General features: G+C 45.4%; 1 protein-coding gene across 4 annotated transcripts in view; it reads left to right on the top strand.

The window, feature by feature from the left end:
* The first annotated feature begins 1,176 nt into the window (after window positions 1-1,176).
* UBE2W (ubiquitin conjugating enzyme E2 W) overlaps window positions 1,177-18,668 on the top strand; it is a 132,192-nt gene continuing 114,700 nt past the window's right edge. For 2 of the 4 annotated variants that reach the window (XM_030215613.1, XM_030215598.1), the window contains exon 1: window positions 1,177-1,222. In XM_030215613.1, coding sequence (XP_030071473.1) covers window positions 1,187-1,222 — 36 coding nt within the window. In that variant the 5' untranslated portion in view covers window positions 1,177-1,186. Of the gene's footprint in view, window positions 1,223-1,517; window positions 1,687-3,976; window positions 4,001-18,668 lie in introns of those variants that run through there. The other 2 variants (XM_030215607.1, XM_030215621.1) reach the window with 2 other exon arrangements.

Raw genomic sequence — 18,668 nt, 5'->3', positions numbered from 1 at the left:
TGCCGAGAGACTGGGCTGGGCCTGGGACAAGACCTCCCCCGGGCCCCCACCCCTGCCGCCCTCACCACCCTGCCCCCTGAGGTCGCTGCTGCCGCCACCCCCCTGAGGTTGCCGCAGCCACTGCTCCCCCTCCACCCCCCCCCGAGGTCACCACAGCCGCCGCTCCCCCCTCTGTCCGCCACCAGGCCGGGCCCCCTGCATTGAAATCGCAGTCTCACCTCCGTGAAAGCAGCGCTGCAGGCAGCAGAACGCCTCCCTTCGGCCCTCCTTCCGTCCCGCCCTCGCGGAAGTTACATCAGATGAGGGTGGGACACAGGGAGGGAAGGAGGGCTGAAGGGAGGCGTTCTGCTGCCTGCAGCGCTGCTTTCATGGAGGTGAGACTGCAATTTCAATGCAGGGGGCAGACGGTCGATGATGGAGGGTGGGTGAGACTCCGGCGCTGGGCCCCCCTTGGAGGCCCAGGCCCGGGGAATTTTGTCCCCCCTGCTCCCCCCCCCCCCCCCCTTGGCGGCTATGCCCTTCTAACCAGGTGTAGCAGGATCGGGTTACATGTGCAATCCACAAAAGAAAAGGAGCAAGTTCCTACTTGTCATCTTTTTCTTTTGATGTAGGTACAGGAAAAAAAGATGTTAAATTCCTTCAGGTTTCAACCTAATTGTTTTTTTTTTTTAATTGTACTTATAAACAGTAAGACTTATTGTTAAACACCTGATTCTCATAACATGATGTCTGCTTTGGTGGCCCTTTACTAGGTGAAAACATTTCTGCAGGAATACAGGGAGTCCCTATAACCAGCCCTTCCAAATGACACAATGATTTAAAATTTTGAACTAATTAGTACTCTAACCGATGAAACCAATACTTCCTCTGTGTACATGCCATCCATATACTGCAAGAGCCAGCATGTTTAAAAATATAAGTGATTTCAAATAAAAATGCTACCAACAATAAAGGGCGACAACGTGGATACAGCAGCTTATCGATTTCCTTGCTTTGTGTTGAGTGAATGGGGATGACGGCTGTGAAATGGAGATTAAACTAACTGGCTTCAACGTCTTGACGTCACCCCGCACCTGTTTTCATCTAACCTCCTTGGTAGAGAAGGTATTGGGATTGCTGCACGTGACATCGATACTCACGTGATCGGGTGACGTCTTTTCCGCTCTGCGGCCGGTGGCTCAGGGGGATGGGGAGGGGGGGTTCTATCATGGCGTCAATGCAGGTGAGTCGTGACGGTCGTCTCTTGTGTCACTCCACCGGGATAGGAAAGGAAAAAAATGATGGACAGTGACAGGGAATATCTGGGGTTTGAGCACTGCGCTTGGGACTACTAACAGCAGTGGCTGTCCTGGGCGTGTGTATATGTGTAGATACGGAAGGGACCGGTGCTTGGTGGAGGGGGCCAAGTAACTGTGCCTGCATTGTGCTGAGTTGTTTCCGTGGCGACAGGCTGCGGACGTGTTGTGACGTTGTTCAAATCCAGCGTGAGCGCTCGGAATCTCCGGTGATATTATACCAGAGGAACCAGCGTGGGGAGAGTAGCGCACCTGCCCGAGTCATCCGTAGAAACCGCAAGATTATTGTCCCTTCTATTTCTATTTTTATTGATACCACAGGGACACACCTCTCTCTCTCTCTCCCCCTCCCTCCTCTTCTCTGATGATTCCCTTTCCTGGCTCCCCACAGGTGAGTCGTCTGCAGCCCCTCTCGATTTCGTTTTGCAGCCTTCCAGGGACGCATTCTTACCTGCTGACTCCCAAGAGACGTACCGTTTCCCCGTTTTGCAGGCTCCCGTGGGGTGGGGTGGGGTGGGGGAGAGAGACTTGCATCGCTGTCTGCAGACTTTCCAGAGGCTGCCCTTTTTTGTCTGGCCATAGACTTCCATGAAGTACACACTCCCACAGACATATGGACACTTAGCCCCCCCCCCCCCCAAGGGATTATATATATATATATATATATATATAAACATAACCTAGATTTGGTGCAAACTAATTGCTTAACGAGCTCAGTGATATCACTAATTGGGTGCTACCAATTATTGTTAATTGGCACTCAGTGTTTGCATGTGCATCTGACTGCATGCTATTCTACAAGGCAGTGTGCCAAACTCCCATAGTGTGTATCTTTAAATGGGGCACGGCATGAGAGCAACATGGGCATGTCAGGGGCATTCCAAAAATGTGCACACATAGTTGTAGAATACGGTGTAGGTGTGCCTAACTTATGGGCCAACATTTACACCAGGTTTCAGCAGGTGTACGTTTAGCACCCAAAGTTAGGTGCAAGGTCTGTATATAAGCTCTATTCTATAAAGGGTAAGTGCCATATACAGAGTAATGCTTAGCACAGGTTTTTTTTTCTAGTGCCTAATTCTGAGTGCCATTTATAGAACCTGGCGCATAATATGCTTCAAGACACCTCTCCAGCATACACCAGTGGGTATAAGGTGCTCTTTTTCTTAGAAATCATAGGTCTGATAGCCTGTAAAGTAGTGCTTCGACCTCTACAAATATACATGCCTTTAAAATTGTGATTGTTGTCTTTTTTTTTTTTTTTATATAAAAGAAGTTTATATATAGATGTACATTCTTAAAGAAGAGGCTTCAGTTAACTTTTAATAGCCTTTGCTACTCTTGATTTATTTAAATAATCATGTGTAGGCCTTTTGTTTTTTTCCCTCGCATTTGTGCTTCCACCTCACTCAAAGCTCACCCTTAATGGGCCATAGCACCATGAGATTTTTGGGGCCATTTACTAAAGGATTAGCACATGCTGTTTGCCACAAGGCTATAGGAATAGAATGGGTCCTGCAGGAGATAATTTTTTTAAATAAAATTTTATATACTTTTTCCTTGGCATTGCAAAATGATATTTATGACTACACTATTTTGATTGGCAATGTGTACAAATTAACGTTCAGCTACCTGATATTTATACCTCTTCTGCTTCACCCATTTGTCATGGACACACTGTTCTATATGAATGCACTCTAGCCAGTAAATATTGCATTGGTACAAAGGCAGCGACTCCATTCCTTCCCACAATTTATGTTTTTCTTACCCGAGTAGCATCAGAAACTGAGTTGTTATATCTTTTGCCATATTGCACAGAATTCTTCCTCATGCTTAGCCTCAGTGACATTGGTTTTAATTAAGGGAAAGGGAACTTGATATACCGCCTTTCTGAGGTTTTTGCAACTACATTCAAAGCGGTTTACATATATTCAGGTACTTATTTTGTACTAGGGGCAATGGAGGGTTAAGTGACTTGCCCAGAGTCACAAGGAGCTGCAGTGGGAATTGAATTCAGTTTCCCAGGATCAAAGTCCACTGCACTAACCACTAGGCTACTACTCCTTCACCTCAGTGGAATTGTTTGTAACTATAGGAGCCATCTGTATAGGTGCTGACCACCCCCAGTATTGAGTTAACCTCTTGTGGCCAGGGAGGAGTAATTTGCATAGTTTGGTACCCCTACTATTTGTCACTTTGAAATGTTAGCGCTTGTGCATGCTACAGTTTTGAATTTTCGCACCTACTAAATCCTGAGGTGATCAATGTCAAAACTAGTGGTGTTTTACAGGATGGAGGTACTGCTTGTAGGTTTTACATTGACAAACATGACCTGCTTGAAGCAGCCTAGTTCTTGAAGTTTTGGGGCAATTTTTATTTGCAATCTGTATTGTTTGTTGCAACATGCTGTAAATGCAAAATAATATATTTTGCATTTAGAGAAATTTTGAGTAGGCTGAAATAGTGAAAGTACTGATGAAAGTTACAATATAGAAGTTTCTTATGAACAGTTATGCATAAATCAGTGTGATACCTGGCAAATAGTGGTGGAAAACTTTACCATATTGTGGTATTTTCTTTTTAGTTATTCATCTCAAGAGAATCCATTATATTCATGGTAGGTCCCTTGGATGTTCCAGGCTGAGTCACTGCTCCTGGGGACTTTACATAAGAGTAGGATTACTGATGGAGAGTTTTTGTTTTATGTAAGTGTGATTATGGGCATTTTTTTTAAAGTTCCAAAATATCCTATTCTTGTTGCCATCCCACTGACGTTTTAGGGATAGCTTTGCTTCTTATCATTAGACTGTCTTCAAGACCAACTTACTGTGTTTGGTACTGTTAATATGTGGTGTTTCTGCTGATGGTACTTAAGAACTTTGCATGACTTTAGTTACTCTGAGCATTGTATTGCTGGGGACCAGTGTTCTCTCTAATTTTTGTTGGCCCATGTGCACATGAGAATCATTTCCCCTCAAATTCTATAAAAGCCGCTAAACATTGTGTGTTCAAATTTGGGCTCGCGCTATTTAATTGAATAATGAGCCAAATAATGCCAATAATTGAATGCTAACAATCATTGGTGCTATTTGGCATTAATTGAAATTTACGAATGTACATTTATGTGGCCAGATCCAAATAGAGGGTGTGGCCATGGGAGGGCCATGGGCAGATCCAGGGCATTTTCACAATTTATGCATGCTGTAAAGTAAAAGTGATCCATACCTAATTTAGGCGCATTGTTTTATTGGTGTAAATGATACTACCTAAAAATAGTCGCAGTTCGGTGCTAATGCTATTCTATAAATGGTGCCCAACTTTGAGCGCCATTTACAGAATAGTGCTAAGTGCTATTTTTGCGCTGATTTTTTTTAGGTGCCATTTTATTGAATTTAGTCCTTTGTGCTCAAGGTTTTAGCCTTGACTCTGTGTGTGTGGTACAGCATATACTCACAATGAAGAAAGCCAGCAAACCTTGTGTGCACAATTGCTGTGTGTGCTCCTTTTCTGATCCGTGTGCATTTGCATAGCTTAAAGGGAATACTGATGGGGAACCATGCTTCTATTTCTAGACATGGAAAACTATTAGCAGTATTGGTTCATATTTTTTTCCCATTTATACCTGCTTACTGTGCTATCTTAGGTCTTGTTGGCTGGTGTTCTTCTTTTTCTGCCACAAAGAAAGAAATCTGATTTGAGTGTGAACTAATCTCAGCTTCAACAGTGTTCAGAATAGCAGATGTATACGATTGTTAGTGTGAGAAGAGAAAGCAAAACAGAGAAGAGAGCAAAATTGGATAGTACAGTGCGCAGTTTTCTTTGAAAGTTGAAAGGAAAGTATGTATTAGCCTGTGAAAAATACAATTGAGAGAACACAGTTAAAATAGAGGTATTCTTCTCTTGCATGTACAAGACTCAAATAATGATACACATTTTCAGGACTACTGTGGTATGTCTTTCAGTGTTTATTACTATGCAGTCTTGAATTGGAACCTGTGCAGTGCTAGATAGAACTCTGTCCACCTTGTTGGGCAGACTGGATGGACCATGTAGGTCTTTAGCTGCCGATATTTACTATGTTATATTACTGTCCATACCATATTGATAATTAAATGGAAGAAAAGAAGGAACATGCAAGAATAAAATGGGCTTTTCACTACAGGAATTGCATCTTGGTAGGCAGTGTCCCTTTTTCCCACTCCTCCCTGGGTTTTCCATGTGGCTGCATAATCTGAGTCTTTGTCCTAGAACTGTAGAACTTGGGACTGTTGTTTCCTTTTCAAGTCAGTTTGTTCAGTAGCTTCTATGGGACCTCCAGGTTCTTGGGTAGCCTGTGAGGTACTAGGTTTTCTCAGCTGTTCTGGGGCTTTACCTCCTGTGGTCGTCTTAGCAGGACCTGTTCCACTTTGTGTTTAGAAGGGTCTTCATGGAGCCAGTAGCTACTGCCAACACAAACCCATGGAGGATAGTGAGTGGACATAAAAAAAAAAAAAAAGACAGAGGGAGGTGAAAAGAAGATATGAGAGAAGAGGAAAGAATGAAAATCTGCCCTCCCCTCTTCCCCAAAAAAGAACTGAAATAGTGAAAGTAAATTTAGAACAAGAAATTAACCAAGTGTGCATAAAGACTGACAAGTGTTTTATTTTTAAAAGCCAACATAACAGTTACTTCCATCAAAGAATATATTTCTGTAGTTTTATCAGACCATCAGAGATAATAACTTCCCTCCTAACTAGGGGCTTCTTTTACAAAGCCATGCTAGCGAGTCTCCGGCAAATGAGAGGAAGCCCATAGGAATTGAATGGGCTTCCTCTCATTTGCCGTGCAGGAATCACTAGCGTGACTTTGTAAAAGAAGCCCTGGGTTAACATGGAATACCATTTAGATTAGAAGCCGACCACAGCTGCCTTTTTCATTTCCTACTGAAACAGAAACTGCTATCGAAACTGTAGGCAAAACTTACCTGGTTTCGGCCAAAGCAGAAACCGAAACCAAAAACTACAGATTGGTTGCATGAATGTGAACCAGTCAGACCTGCTGTGGATTGTCAGAGCTTGCAGTTGGCAGCCCTCTGCTAAACCCGCAAGCACAGGCTGACAATTGGGAGAGCCATTTTAACAAGGACTTCTCAATAAGTCTGGCAATTTGAGTCAATGCAGATGTAGTTAAATATCCTCTGAGACAGGAACTTTGCAAGAACATGTTAAAAAAAAAAATCACGATTACCAGCCTTTTATGCTTACCCAAACTGTGCACAAGTAACAAGAGAAAGTAGCATTGGATGTTTTCCCATTTTGTATTTAATTATAAAACTGATTAAGAACAAGCATGATATAGATTCTTACAAAAATAGGGTAAAGGAGTGCTGTCATCTACACTGCGGAGATTATACCATCCTGATGCATAATCCAGAGTAAAAAAAAGTATATTGATATTACTTGATGCAAGGACTATATGCTCTGAAAAATTACAATCAATAATAATACATTTCTTAAATTATTTTCTAATATATAAACTTCATTTCATTGTAATATAATTTCCCTACTAACACTTCATAAGCTAACCAGTACTTGTACTTGAAAACAATCACTGCAGGTTCCTTTCTCATAGAATTTAGGTTCTGTAAGCCACAAGTTTGATTAAAACTCTGCATCTTTTTCATACCCAACAGAGCCTGGAAATTCTTTAGAATTGCCCAAATAGTATCCAAGCTGGAGTATATATAATAATTTAAAGCAAAGGCCATATTTACCAGCTCCACACACATTTATTTATTTATTTGCTACATTTGTACCCCACATTTTCCCACCTATTTGCAGGCTCAATGTGGCTTACATGGACCTCAGATAACGAAAACAAAAGCCACAGTGCTTTTACAGTGGCGGCTTTGTGCCACATTTGGAGTGACAGCTGATGCAAAGAGTAGCGCCTCCCCCCCCCCCCCCCCCCCGGACTACCTTAAAATCACTAGTCGTCTATTCAGGGGCAGGAGTGATTCCCCAGTCGCTCTTGCCCATGTCAGCTCTACTTTCAAAATGGCTACCCGTGAGCTCTTGGTGGCAGTAACATAGTAGATAATGGCAGGTAAAGACCTGTACAGTTCATCTGGTCTGCCCCACAAGATAAATTCTTTGCATAAGGTATGATATGATATACTACATAAACATACTTGATCTTGAAATATCTTTGTTGTTTTCAGGGCACAAACCATAGAAGTCTGCCCAGTACTGGCCTTGTACTCTAGCTACTGAAGCTATCATCAAAGCTCCACTCCAGTACATCCAAATCTGTCTAATCGCGATCAGGGCACATTACTCCAAATTACTGGAGTTGCTATCTAAGCACTGCTAAGTTTGTTTGCTTCCATTCTTTCCATACGGGATTCCTTTGTGTTTATCCCATGCATTTTTGAATTCTGTTACTGTGTTTGTCTCCACACCTCCCGTAGGAAGGCATTCCAGGTATCTACCACCCTCTCTGTGAAAAAGTACTTCCTAACATTATTCCTCAGTTGCCCCCCCCCCCCCCCCCCCAACCTAAATTCATGACCTAATTTAGTTTTACCACCTTCCTGTCTCTGGAAAAGGTTTGTTGGTAAATTAATACCTTTCAAATATTTGAATTTCTGTATCATATCATCCCTGTTTTTCCTTTCCTGCAGGGTATACATCTTCAGGTCAACAAATCTCTCCTAGTTTGTCTTATGGCACAAACCACATACCATTTTCATCTCTTTTCTCTTAACCGCTTCAAGTCTTTGTACATCCTTAGCAAGATATGACCTCCAAAACTGAACACAATACTCCAAGTAGGGCTTCACCAATCGACACCTCCTTTCTTCTGCTGGTTATACTCTTCTCTGTGTAGCTCAGCATCCTTCTGGCCGTGGCCACTGCCTTGTCACATTGTTTTGTCACATTGAGATCCTTAGACACTATCACCACAAGGTCCCTCTCCTAAGCTGTGCTTATCAGTCACCTATCTGGTACATCTCCTATGGATTTCTGCATCCCAAGTGCATCACTCTGCACTTCTTTGCATTAAATTTTAACTGCCAGACCTTTAACCGTTCTTTTAATTTTTGGAGATCTCATGGTTTATACTCCCTCCAGAGTATCTACTCTGTTTGTGATCTTTGTGTCATCTGCAAAGAGGAAACTTTTCCTTCCTTGTCATCAAGCAGATGAATCCATTATGAATGGGTTGTGTCCACCTACCAGCAGGGGGAGATAGAGAGCACTGAAAACCATAGTGCCTCTTGGCCAGCTAGCTCCATCTGCCTCTCAGTATTCTTTATCTCCCCAGCAGGGTTGGACGCAGCTTATTCAGCTCCTTCAAAATCTGCCTGGGGTGGCTCCTGGGCTTTTGCCAGTTGTAGCAGGGGTGTTGTGGCTTTTGCTGCTTCACTTTAAAGGCATATAGGTTCGCCCTTTCCCTGCCTTACCCTTCCCCCTATGTGGATGCAGGCATATAGGTTTCCCCTGTCCCTGCTTTTCCCATATTCTTCTATGTGGATGCAGGCACATTGGTATGTCCTTTCCCTGCCTTTCCCACACTCTTCTATGTGGATGCAGGCACATTGGTTCGTCCTTTCCCTGCCTTTCCCACTCTCCTGGACCTCCGGAGTGCCTCTGCAGCTGTTGCCTCTAACTTTCCTCACAGCGTAAAAAAAGAAAACGTGACGCACTTGTTAGCGCTGCGATTCTGAGGCTTCCTTCTGTCTGTGTAGTGTGACCGGAGCTCTGTGACTCGGTCTGGTGAGGTAAGAGAGTCTTTTAGCTCCTCTGGGGAGGGCCCGCGATCGGGACGTTTTTGGCGCGAATCTGCCATTTTGAAATTTTCCGCCGTTTTCGGCGATGGCTGCAGAGGTTGTTAAGCGCTGTTCATGTTGTGGCAAGTGCAGATCTGCAGCGGGGCTCTGTAAATCGTGCTCTTCAAACGTCAGGGCCGGCTCGAGCATGGCGAGCGAGGTTTCTTCCCGCTCGGTGGAGCTGGCAGCGGGCGCCATCTTGGATGCGCCGCAGGGCTTGACCCCCGCAGGAGCAGAGGGGTCTGAGGCCAGAGGGGAGCCTCGAATGGAGGCTACCAGAGGAGCTGCTTACCCCGGATTGGAACCGGGAGGCCAGGGTGAGTCTTTCTCCCCTGAGTTTGTGTTGCTTTTACATAAAGCGTTCATGTTAAAAGGGCTCTGCCGCAGATGTCTGACTCTGCGTTGCTACCTGGTTCCCCTCCGGTGGAGACCGGCCCAGGATTGCCGTCAGGTATTTTTTTCCCCAGGCAGTTGGCCGCAAGACAAGCGCAGAAGGGTAAATTCCCCTTCAGAGAGTGGCGCACCCCCCCCCCCCCCCCCCGTGGTCAGGCTGTGGGGATTCTGAGGGGTCTGGCAGGCCTTCGTGGTCCGAAGAGCCAGATGAAGGTGTAGGATTGCCACTGGATCCAGTTGATCCCACTGCGGTTAGGATTTTCCACCGCGAGGAGCTGCCAGCGCTTATTTCTGATGCCTTACAGGCCCTCTGTATTGAAGATCCTGTGATGGGCGAAGCCTCCTCTGGTTATCCGAGGATGGCAAGTACTAAGAAGCCTGCTCGAGCCTTTTCTTTTCATGACTCCATCCAAGAGCTTATTTCGGCTCACTGGGCTGACCCTGAGGGGCCTTTGAAAGTTGCCAGGGCAATGGGGCACTTATACCCTCTCTGTGAGGGGCACTTATACCCTCTCTGTGAGGAGCACTTGGCACGCTTGGCCTGCCTAAAGTGGATGCCCTAGTCACGGCTGTGACGAAAAAGACTACCCTCCCAGTAGAGGGAGGGGTCGCCCTGAAGGACATGCAGGATCGATGCCTGGAATCAGCAATCAAACGGTCCTTTGAGATTTCAGGCCTAGCCTTACGGGCATCTGTGTGCAGTTGTTATGCTGCTCGAGCCTGCCTCGCTTGGTTGCAACAGGCAGTGGAACAGCCCGGGGATGGTGCGGAGCCCCTTGCGGAGACGGCACTGCGGATGGAGTCGGCCTTGAAATTTTTGTCTGACGCCCTCTATGATCTGGTCTGAGCTTCAGCTAAACAGATGGCTGTGGCGGTGGCCGCTCGCCGCCTTCTATGGCTAAGGCATTGGGCGGCTGACATGGCCTCCAAGTAAAGGTTGGTGAAGTTGCCCTTCCAGGGCCTTCTCCTATTTGGTGAGGAGTTGGAGAAAATTGTTAAAGGCCTGGGGGAAACTATACCCCAGCGCTTACCCGAGGATAGGCCGCGGCCTTCTTCCAAGGGTCAGGCGGTTCCCTCCTCTTCCAGACCTCGCTTCCGTGAAGCTAGAAGGTACCGCCTGGGGCGTTCTGCTGGGTTTACTTCATGTGCCCACTTTCAGCAGAGGAACTCCTTTCACTCGGGCAAACGTTCCGCAGTGGCCGATTCAAAGTCTGGAGTTCATGGGCGACCCTCTAAATGATGGTGCGCCGGACCACTCCTTGATTCCTGCAGTTGGAGGACATCTTTCCCTCTTTCTCGAGGAATGGGTCAAGATTACCTCAGATCAGTGGGTTTTGAACCTGATCAGAGATGGCTACAGATTAGAATTCAATGCCCCGGTGAGAGACGTGTTTGTGGAGTCCCGATGCGGCTCTGCCGTCAAATGGGCGGCGGTAGAGGAGACCTTGCAAGGCTTGTTGCACCTCGGGGCGGTGGTCCCTGTGCCTCCCGCCGAGATCGGCTACGGTCGTTACTCCATTTACTTTGTGGTTCCGCGAAAAGGAGGGTCTTTTAGGCCCATACTCGACTTAAAGGAAGTCAACAAGTCACTAAGAGTGCGGCATTTTTGCATGGAAACCCTGTACTCCGTCATTGCAGCGGTATAGCCAGGAGAGTTTCTCACGTCTCTGGACCTGAAAGAAGCTTACTTGCACATTCCTATTTGGCCCCCGTACCACCGGTTTCTCCAATTTGCAATGTTGGAAAAACATTTCCAGTTTCGGGCCTTGCCTTTTGGCCTCGCCACAGCTCCCCGAACCTTTTCCAAGGTAATGGTGGTAGTAGCTGCCTTTCTCAGGCGAGAGGGTATCCGGGTTCTCCCGTACCTCGACGACTGGCTCATCGGAGCGGACTCTGCAGAAGAGAGTCATCATGTAACAGCCAGAGTGGTCTCAGTACTTCAATCTCTGGGCTGGGTCGTCAATATACCCAAAAGTCACCTGACCCCCCCCCCCCCCCTCAATCACTATATTTGGGGGTCCGGTTCGACACAACCTTGGGGTTTGTCTTTCTACCCGAGCAAAGGTGGTGCAAGCTTCAGAACCAGGTTCGTTTGCTCCTGAGGATGCCTCACCCGTGAGCTTGGGACAGCAGTTGGGGTCAATGACGGCCACCTTGGAAGTGGTGCCATGGGCTAGAGCGCACCTGAGACCTCTGCAGTGTTGAAGCAGGGAACAATATCTCAGGATTACCAGCGCAGACTCACATGGCTCCCTGCGGCCTGGCTCAGTATTGAGTGGTGGCTCTCAGCATGCTGCGGCGAGGAATGCTGCTAGCGCTTCCCGATTGGTGCCTGGTGGTAACAGATGCCAGCCTGCAGGGCTGGGGCACTTTGCCAGGGAAGGCATGCCCAGGGTCTCTGGACACCCGAGGAGTCAGAGTGGTCCATCAATCGCTTTGAGTTGAAAGCGATATTCCAGGCGCTTCTGGCCTTTCACACGACCCTGGAGGGACTGGCTGTCAGAGTTCTGTCGGACAATACGACAGCAGTAGCCTACATAAATCGACAAGGCGGCACTCAGTGCAGGGCACTGGCTGCGCAGATTTGCCACTGGGCCGAGCTACATCTGCAGTTTCTGTTAGCAGCTCACATTACAGGTCAGAGCAACGTGGAAGCCGATTAAGCAGGCATCAAATCGACCCAGCGGAGTGGGAACTGGCAGACGAAGTGTTCCTTCAGATCTGTGCCAAATGGTGGACGCCCGTAGCGGATCTTATGGCGGCAAGCGCAAATGCCAAAGTCCCGTGCTTTACAGCAGACGGCGAGAGAGATCCTCGCTCGGCAGGGTTGGATGCCTTGGCCTCCTGTATGTGTTCCCTCCTGGGCCCTTGATAGGGCGAGTACTCCTGCGGATTCGGCTATATCAAGGAGAGGTGGTTCTCATTTCCACGGATTGGCCCAGGCGGCCATGGTATGCGGACCTCCGGCGGATGCTGATGGAGGCTCCCCTTCCTTTGCCTCTGGTACCGAACCTGTTGTCACAGGGGCCTGTGACCATGGAGGACACCTGCTGCTTTGGTCTTACGGCATGGCTATTGAGAGGGCGCAATTGAGAGACAAGGGCTATGCCAACAAGGTCATCTCCACTCTCCTTCAGGCCCGCAAGCGTTCCACTTCCGTTGCCTATGCTCGGATTTGGCGCCAGTTTGAGGCTTGGTGTGCTGCTAAAGCAATTACACCCATGCGGGCTTCGGTCTCGCCGATACTTGACTTTTTGCAGGATGGTTTACAAAAAGGCTTGGCCTATAATTCCCTATGTGTTCAAGTTGCAGCCTTAGCATGTTTTCGGGGGAAGGTGGCTGACCTCTCCCTGGCTGCTTATCTGGAGGTGGCATGGTTTCTTAGAGGGGTGCTTCGGCTCCGTCCTCCCATGCGGGCTCCGTGTCTGGCCTGGAACCTGGGGTTAGTTTTAAAGGCCCTTCAGTGTTCACCCTTTGAGCCACTTAGGCGAGCTTCGGAGAAGGATGTGACCCTAAAGACGGTCTTTTTGGTGGCCATTACATCGACGAGACGGGTGTCTGAGCTCCAGGCGCTGTCCTGTCGAGACCCATTTCTGCAATTGCATCTTCTAGATGTGCGAAGGGCTCTGTTGCAGTATCTGCGCATGTCAAATGCTTTCAGGACCTCTGATCACCTTTTTGTTTTGTTGTCAGGTCCTCGCAGAAGGTCTCCAGCGTCTAAAGCTATCTTTTCAGCATATCTGTTGTCTGGCCGGCCTCCGCCTGAAGCCTTTAAGGCACATTCCACAAGAGCGATTTCCTCTTCTTGGGCTGAAACTGGAGCACTCTCTCTTCAAGAGATATGCAGTGCAGTGACATGGACTTCTAAGCTCTCTTTTGCCTGACATTACAGGCTGGATGTGGCTGCCAGGAGGGATGCACATTTTGGAGCACAAGTGCTGGCGCGTGGTGTGGCCTGTTCCCACCCTATCTGGGGATTGCTTTGATACTTCCCATTCGTAATGGATTCATCTGCTTGATGACAAGGAAGGGAAAATTAGGTTCTTACCTTGGTAATTTTCTTTCCTTTAGTCATAGCAGATGAATCCATGAGCCCTCCCTGATTGATTAATTGATTGATTGATTGATTAATGCTGTTTTGGGTTCAGTTTTTCCTGTAGATATGTTCCCTCATTGGAAGAAGTTGGAAAACAGTCTTCAGGATTTCTGTTCTGTTACAGGAGGTTGAGTTCGTCCCTCCTTTGAATTTCTGCTCCTGTTCTGGGGCGTTCGTTTGCTGTGAGGAAAGTTCATGCTATTCTACTTTGCAGTGTAACACTGCTTTGGAAGCTTCAAATACTGAGAGGCAGATGGCGCTAGCTGGCCAAGAGGCACTATGGTTTTCAGTGCTCTCTATCTCCCCCTGCTGGTAGGTGGACACAACCCATTCGTAATGGATTAATCTGCTATGACTAAAGGAAAGAAAATTACCAAGGTAAGAACCTACCGTATTTTTCGGACTATAAGACGCACCGGACCATAAGACGCACCTAGGTTTTAGAGGAGGGAAATAGGAAAAAAAAAAATTTGCTTTTTCCCTCCTCTAAAACCTAGGTGCTCCGGTGCGTCTTGTCCGAATCCCTCCCTCCAAGTTCGGGATCGCCCTCCCGGCCCTGTCACCACCTCTCCCCTTACTTACGTGATCTTCCCTGGTGGTCTAGTGACGTCGGGGCAGGAAAGAATTCTCGGCGGCCATTTTGAATCTCGCCGAGACTGTCAGGCAGCAATGCATACAGGAGGATGGAAAGCAGCGCGCTGGGCAGGAAAGAGGGGGCTCTTTCCTGCCCCAACGTCACTAGACCACCAGGGAAGATAGCGTGAGTAAGGGGATAATTGATGACAGGGCTGGGGGGGGGGGGGGGAGGGCGATCCCGAACTCGGAGGGAGGGAGGGCGGTCGGCCTGCTGGCCAGCCAGCCAGCCAAATCTCTACCTTCGGACTATAAGATGCACCCCCCATTTTCCTCCCAAATTTGGGGGGAAAAAGTGCGTCTTATAGTCTGAAAAATACGGTAATTTTCCCTTATATAATGCCTTTCTGTCGTTACAATCAAAGCGTTTTACATATTTATATACAGGTACGTATTTTGTACCTGGGGCAGTGGAGGGTTAAGTGACTTGCCCAGTCACAAGCTACTCCTTGGTAGACTTTAATATTAACACTTAAATGAAACATTTTTGAAAAATGACTTTTCTACCTATTTTATGTAGCACAATCACTGCAGAATTTTCCAACCCTTGCCACAGAGCACTGGGGGCCTTGATGGTGTGTAACTAACATGTTTCCTTATGTAGTGCTTTACTGCTAATATACTGGGTTCTGAGAATTAAGACTCATTTCCCCATTAAACTTGCATATTTACTTTTTAAATGACGCTGATGTTTAAAACTGTTTGTTTTCCTATGACTCAACCTTTTGTAAACTGTACACATGCAGCAGGTGATGTCACATTTAGTATTTCAAAATTGGCAGTGTTGATTGGAGTATTAAAGAGGGTACTTTTAAATTATTTACAGTAAATTTATAATGAAATTGGCATCCGTGTTGAAAGTGCCTGCAATATGTAAACAGTATTTTTAGTACCTTTTATAGCTGTAGCATTGTGTCTTTTTTTTCCCCTTGTATTAACTGGCATTCTAAGAAAATGTTACCATTAAAAGCACAGTGATTATACAGTTCTTGAGAGCTGCTGGAGAAATTTTAGGTAAAATAATAATGTTACAAAAATTGCAAATTGTTTCTAGTTCTTGGTTTTCTGTTCTGTTACGTAGTCACGTTCTACAAGTTTGAAATGGAGTGTGGCCATCACTAGCACAGTTCTCTTTAACTCTCTCTTCTATGCATCAGAGTTATAAGATCTTAAGCTATGAGATGAATCTGATTAATTTCTTTGACTGGATGACCAGAGAGTTGGATTGAGCGAAAGTGTTGGATATGGTATATTTTGGGAAAGCACTGACATGGTTCCACATAGGCAACTTATTAATTGAGCACCCTTGTTATGGGCCCTAATGTGACTGGGTTAGAAAGTGGTTAACTGAGAGGCAATAGAAGGTAATGGTAAATGGAGTTAGTTCACTTTGAGAACTAAAGGTTGTATGTTTTCTTTTCCTGCTTTATTCCATTGCTCATTATGAAAATACATAAAGGTAAAGTTTAAAGAGAAAAAAAAAGGTTACCAATATGCCACAGGGATCAGTTCCTGGTTGTTCTTTTTTTGTGAACACAGAAGGGTTGTTGGATAAGGTTTGCTTCTTTGCAGTTTCTGTGGTGATTTCTAGTGCCTTTAATTCTCTGTGGAGATAGAAAAGAAAAGCCTCAGTCTTTTCAAACTCGCTTTTTTGCTCTTTAGTTCAATCTTCAGTGCTATCCAGATTTGACTACTGTAATGCTGTTTACTCAGGCCTAAAAGTCTGTCTTATCAAAGAACTTCAAATGGCTCAGAATACTGCGGCTCATCTCGAATGTAGAGCTCCTCGATTCACCAATTCTGCTCCTCTTTTTACTCAAACTGCATTGGCTTCCAATAAATACCTTTAAACTATGTGTACTTGTTTTAACAAATTTTATTTGGTCTTTTACCTGACTATATGCAATACTTGTTAGAATTACCTTTACGTAATGCTCATGCGACGTTGAGGGACTATCTTCTTCTTTTTCTGTGTTGTAAAAATCTTTATTACAGATCTATTCATAATGCAAGCTTCACATACCAAGCTACTAGGAAATGGATTTCCCTACCAAAGTCATTCAGATATGTTGACTACTTGAAATTTTGTAAATTGTTGAAAGCATTCTTTAGTGAATTTTTCGTTATTGTTGGTGGTTGTTATTCTTTTAGTTAAATTGTGGCCTAGTGGTTAGGGTGGTGGACTTTGGTCATGGGGAACTGAGTTTGATTCCCACTTCAGGCACAGGCAGCTCCTTGTGACTCTGGGCAAGTCACTTAACCCTCCATTGCCCCAGGTACAAATAAGTACCTGTATACAATATGTAAGCCGCATTGAGCCTGCCATGAGTGGGAAAGCGCGGGGTACAAACTAGAAGAATGGTCTAGAATTTGGCAGCTGAAATGTAATGTAAAAAAATGCTGGGTTGTGCATTTGGGCTGCAAAAACCCAAGAGAGTGGTACTGTATAGAAGATAAAGTAATCCTGTGCATGAAAGAAGAGCAGATCCGTGGGTGATCGTATCAGATGATCTTAAAGTGGCCAAACAGATAGAAGTGGTGACAGCAAAAGCGAAAAGGATGCTTGGTTGCATAGTGAGAGGAATACTGAGCAGGAAAAAAGGAGGTGATACAGCCTTTGTATAAGTCTCTAGTGAGGCCGCACCTTGAAAAAGATATAAATAGGTGGAGTCAGTCTAGAGGGCAGCTACTAAAATGGTCAGTGGGCTGGGTTGTGAAGCATATGAAGGCAAACTTAAATCTCAATATGTACACTTTAGAAGAAAGGTGGGGAGGGGTGGGAGCAGAGATCAGAGACATTCAAATACCTCTGTGGTATAAATTCACAGGAACTGGCTGCTTTAAATTGAAGGAAGCTCTGGAATGTTGTAGGTGTCTAGGATGAAGATAAAAGGGGATATACTCCATTTGAGGAAATATTTCTTTATGAAGTGTGGTGAATGTGTGGAACAGCCTTCCAGGAAGGTTAGGAAGACAAGTTATCTAAATTCAAGAAAGTGTGGTACAAGCAAACAGGATCTCTAAGGGAGAAGAAATGATTGTAGTATTAATAATATGGATGGGCAGACTGAATAGGCCATATGATCTTTATCTGCCATCATTTTCTCTGTTTCTATCCTAGAACAATTAATGTGATCTTTCTTTAATAAAGCTGACATCCATGAATGGTAACAACATAAAATCTGCTGCACTTGTATTTAATTGTAAACATTTTCTTTGCTAAAACAGTACATTTTTATGTAAAATTTTTATTAAAGGCAAACTTCAACAAGCAGGAGCAACAAAACCACCAGAAGGTGGAAAAGAACACCGGTGTCCCACGGAGAATCTCAGAAACAAAGACAGAAGTGGGAACTGAACCAGGCTCTTCAAGAAGCAAAGAATGGGTCTCCCATTTGCTTCTTGAAGAGCCTGGTTCGGTTCCCACTCCTGTCTTTGTTCCTAAACTTCAACAAGCAAACAACTGTACAGTTAAATACAGTTTTTGTGAATAAAGAACCTATCATCCCCATCCTTACCCTCCCTCTTACTCCCATCCCCTTGGGTACTTAGCCCTCTATCATAGAACCATTCTTTGCAGGAGTGTTCCGTACTGAGACAAAAGAGGAGAAAATAAAACAGTACATTTTTTTTATACATACGTGTTTATATAAACATTTTTGTTATGTAAACTGAGCTTATTCAGAGAATTAGCCAGTCACACAGTGACTCTTGTGACTTAATAATTCCAAAATGTAACATAGTAAGTGATGGCAGATAAAGACCTGAATGGTCCATCCAGTTTGCCCAACAGTCACATTCATTATCAATTCAAGATTAAAATCAGCAGTGAATGTGAGATCATATACTTGATCTTGGTGTTTCTGAGGCATAGAGTAAAAGTCCACCTGGCTTTGTCCTTATGTTCCAACTACTGGAGTTGCCATCAAAGCCCACTCCAGCCTATCCAAATCTGTCATGTCATTCATGGGACACAGACCATAAAAGTCTGCTCAACACTGTCCTCAGGTTCAAAGCCCTCTCCAGCCCATCCTAAACTGGATTGCTATATGCAGGACATAGACTGTATAAGCCAGCCCAGCACCAGCCTTAGTTTTTACAGCCAGTGTTATCATCTAAGCACTACTTGACATACCATTCATTTTCTAATTAGAGATCCTCTGTGTTCATCCCACGTCTTTTTGCATTCAGCTACTGTTTTTTTGCCCCACCTCCTTCCTCGGGAGGCCATTCCAGGCACCACCTACCCTCTCTGTGGAAAAGAATTTTCTGACATTGCTCATAAGTTTACCACCACACAACCTCTCTCTAGTCTTACCATTTTCCCATCTCTGGAAAATCTTTGTTTCTATATTAATACTTTTCAAGTATTTAAGTGTCTGTATCATATCTCCCTATCCCTCCTGTCCTCAAGTCTGGGAATCTGCCCAAAGTGTTCATA

The sequence above is a fragment of the Microcaecilia unicolor genome, chromosome 1 (genome assembly GCF_901765095.1).
Source record: "Microcaecilia unicolor chromosome 1, aMicUni1.1, whole genome shotgun sequence".
Taxonomy (NCBI): Eukaryota; Metazoa; Chordata; class Amphibia; order Gymnophiona; family Siphonopidae; genus Microcaecilia; species Microcaecilia unicolor.
This window is presented reverse-complemented; position numbering and strand designations above follow the sequence as displayed.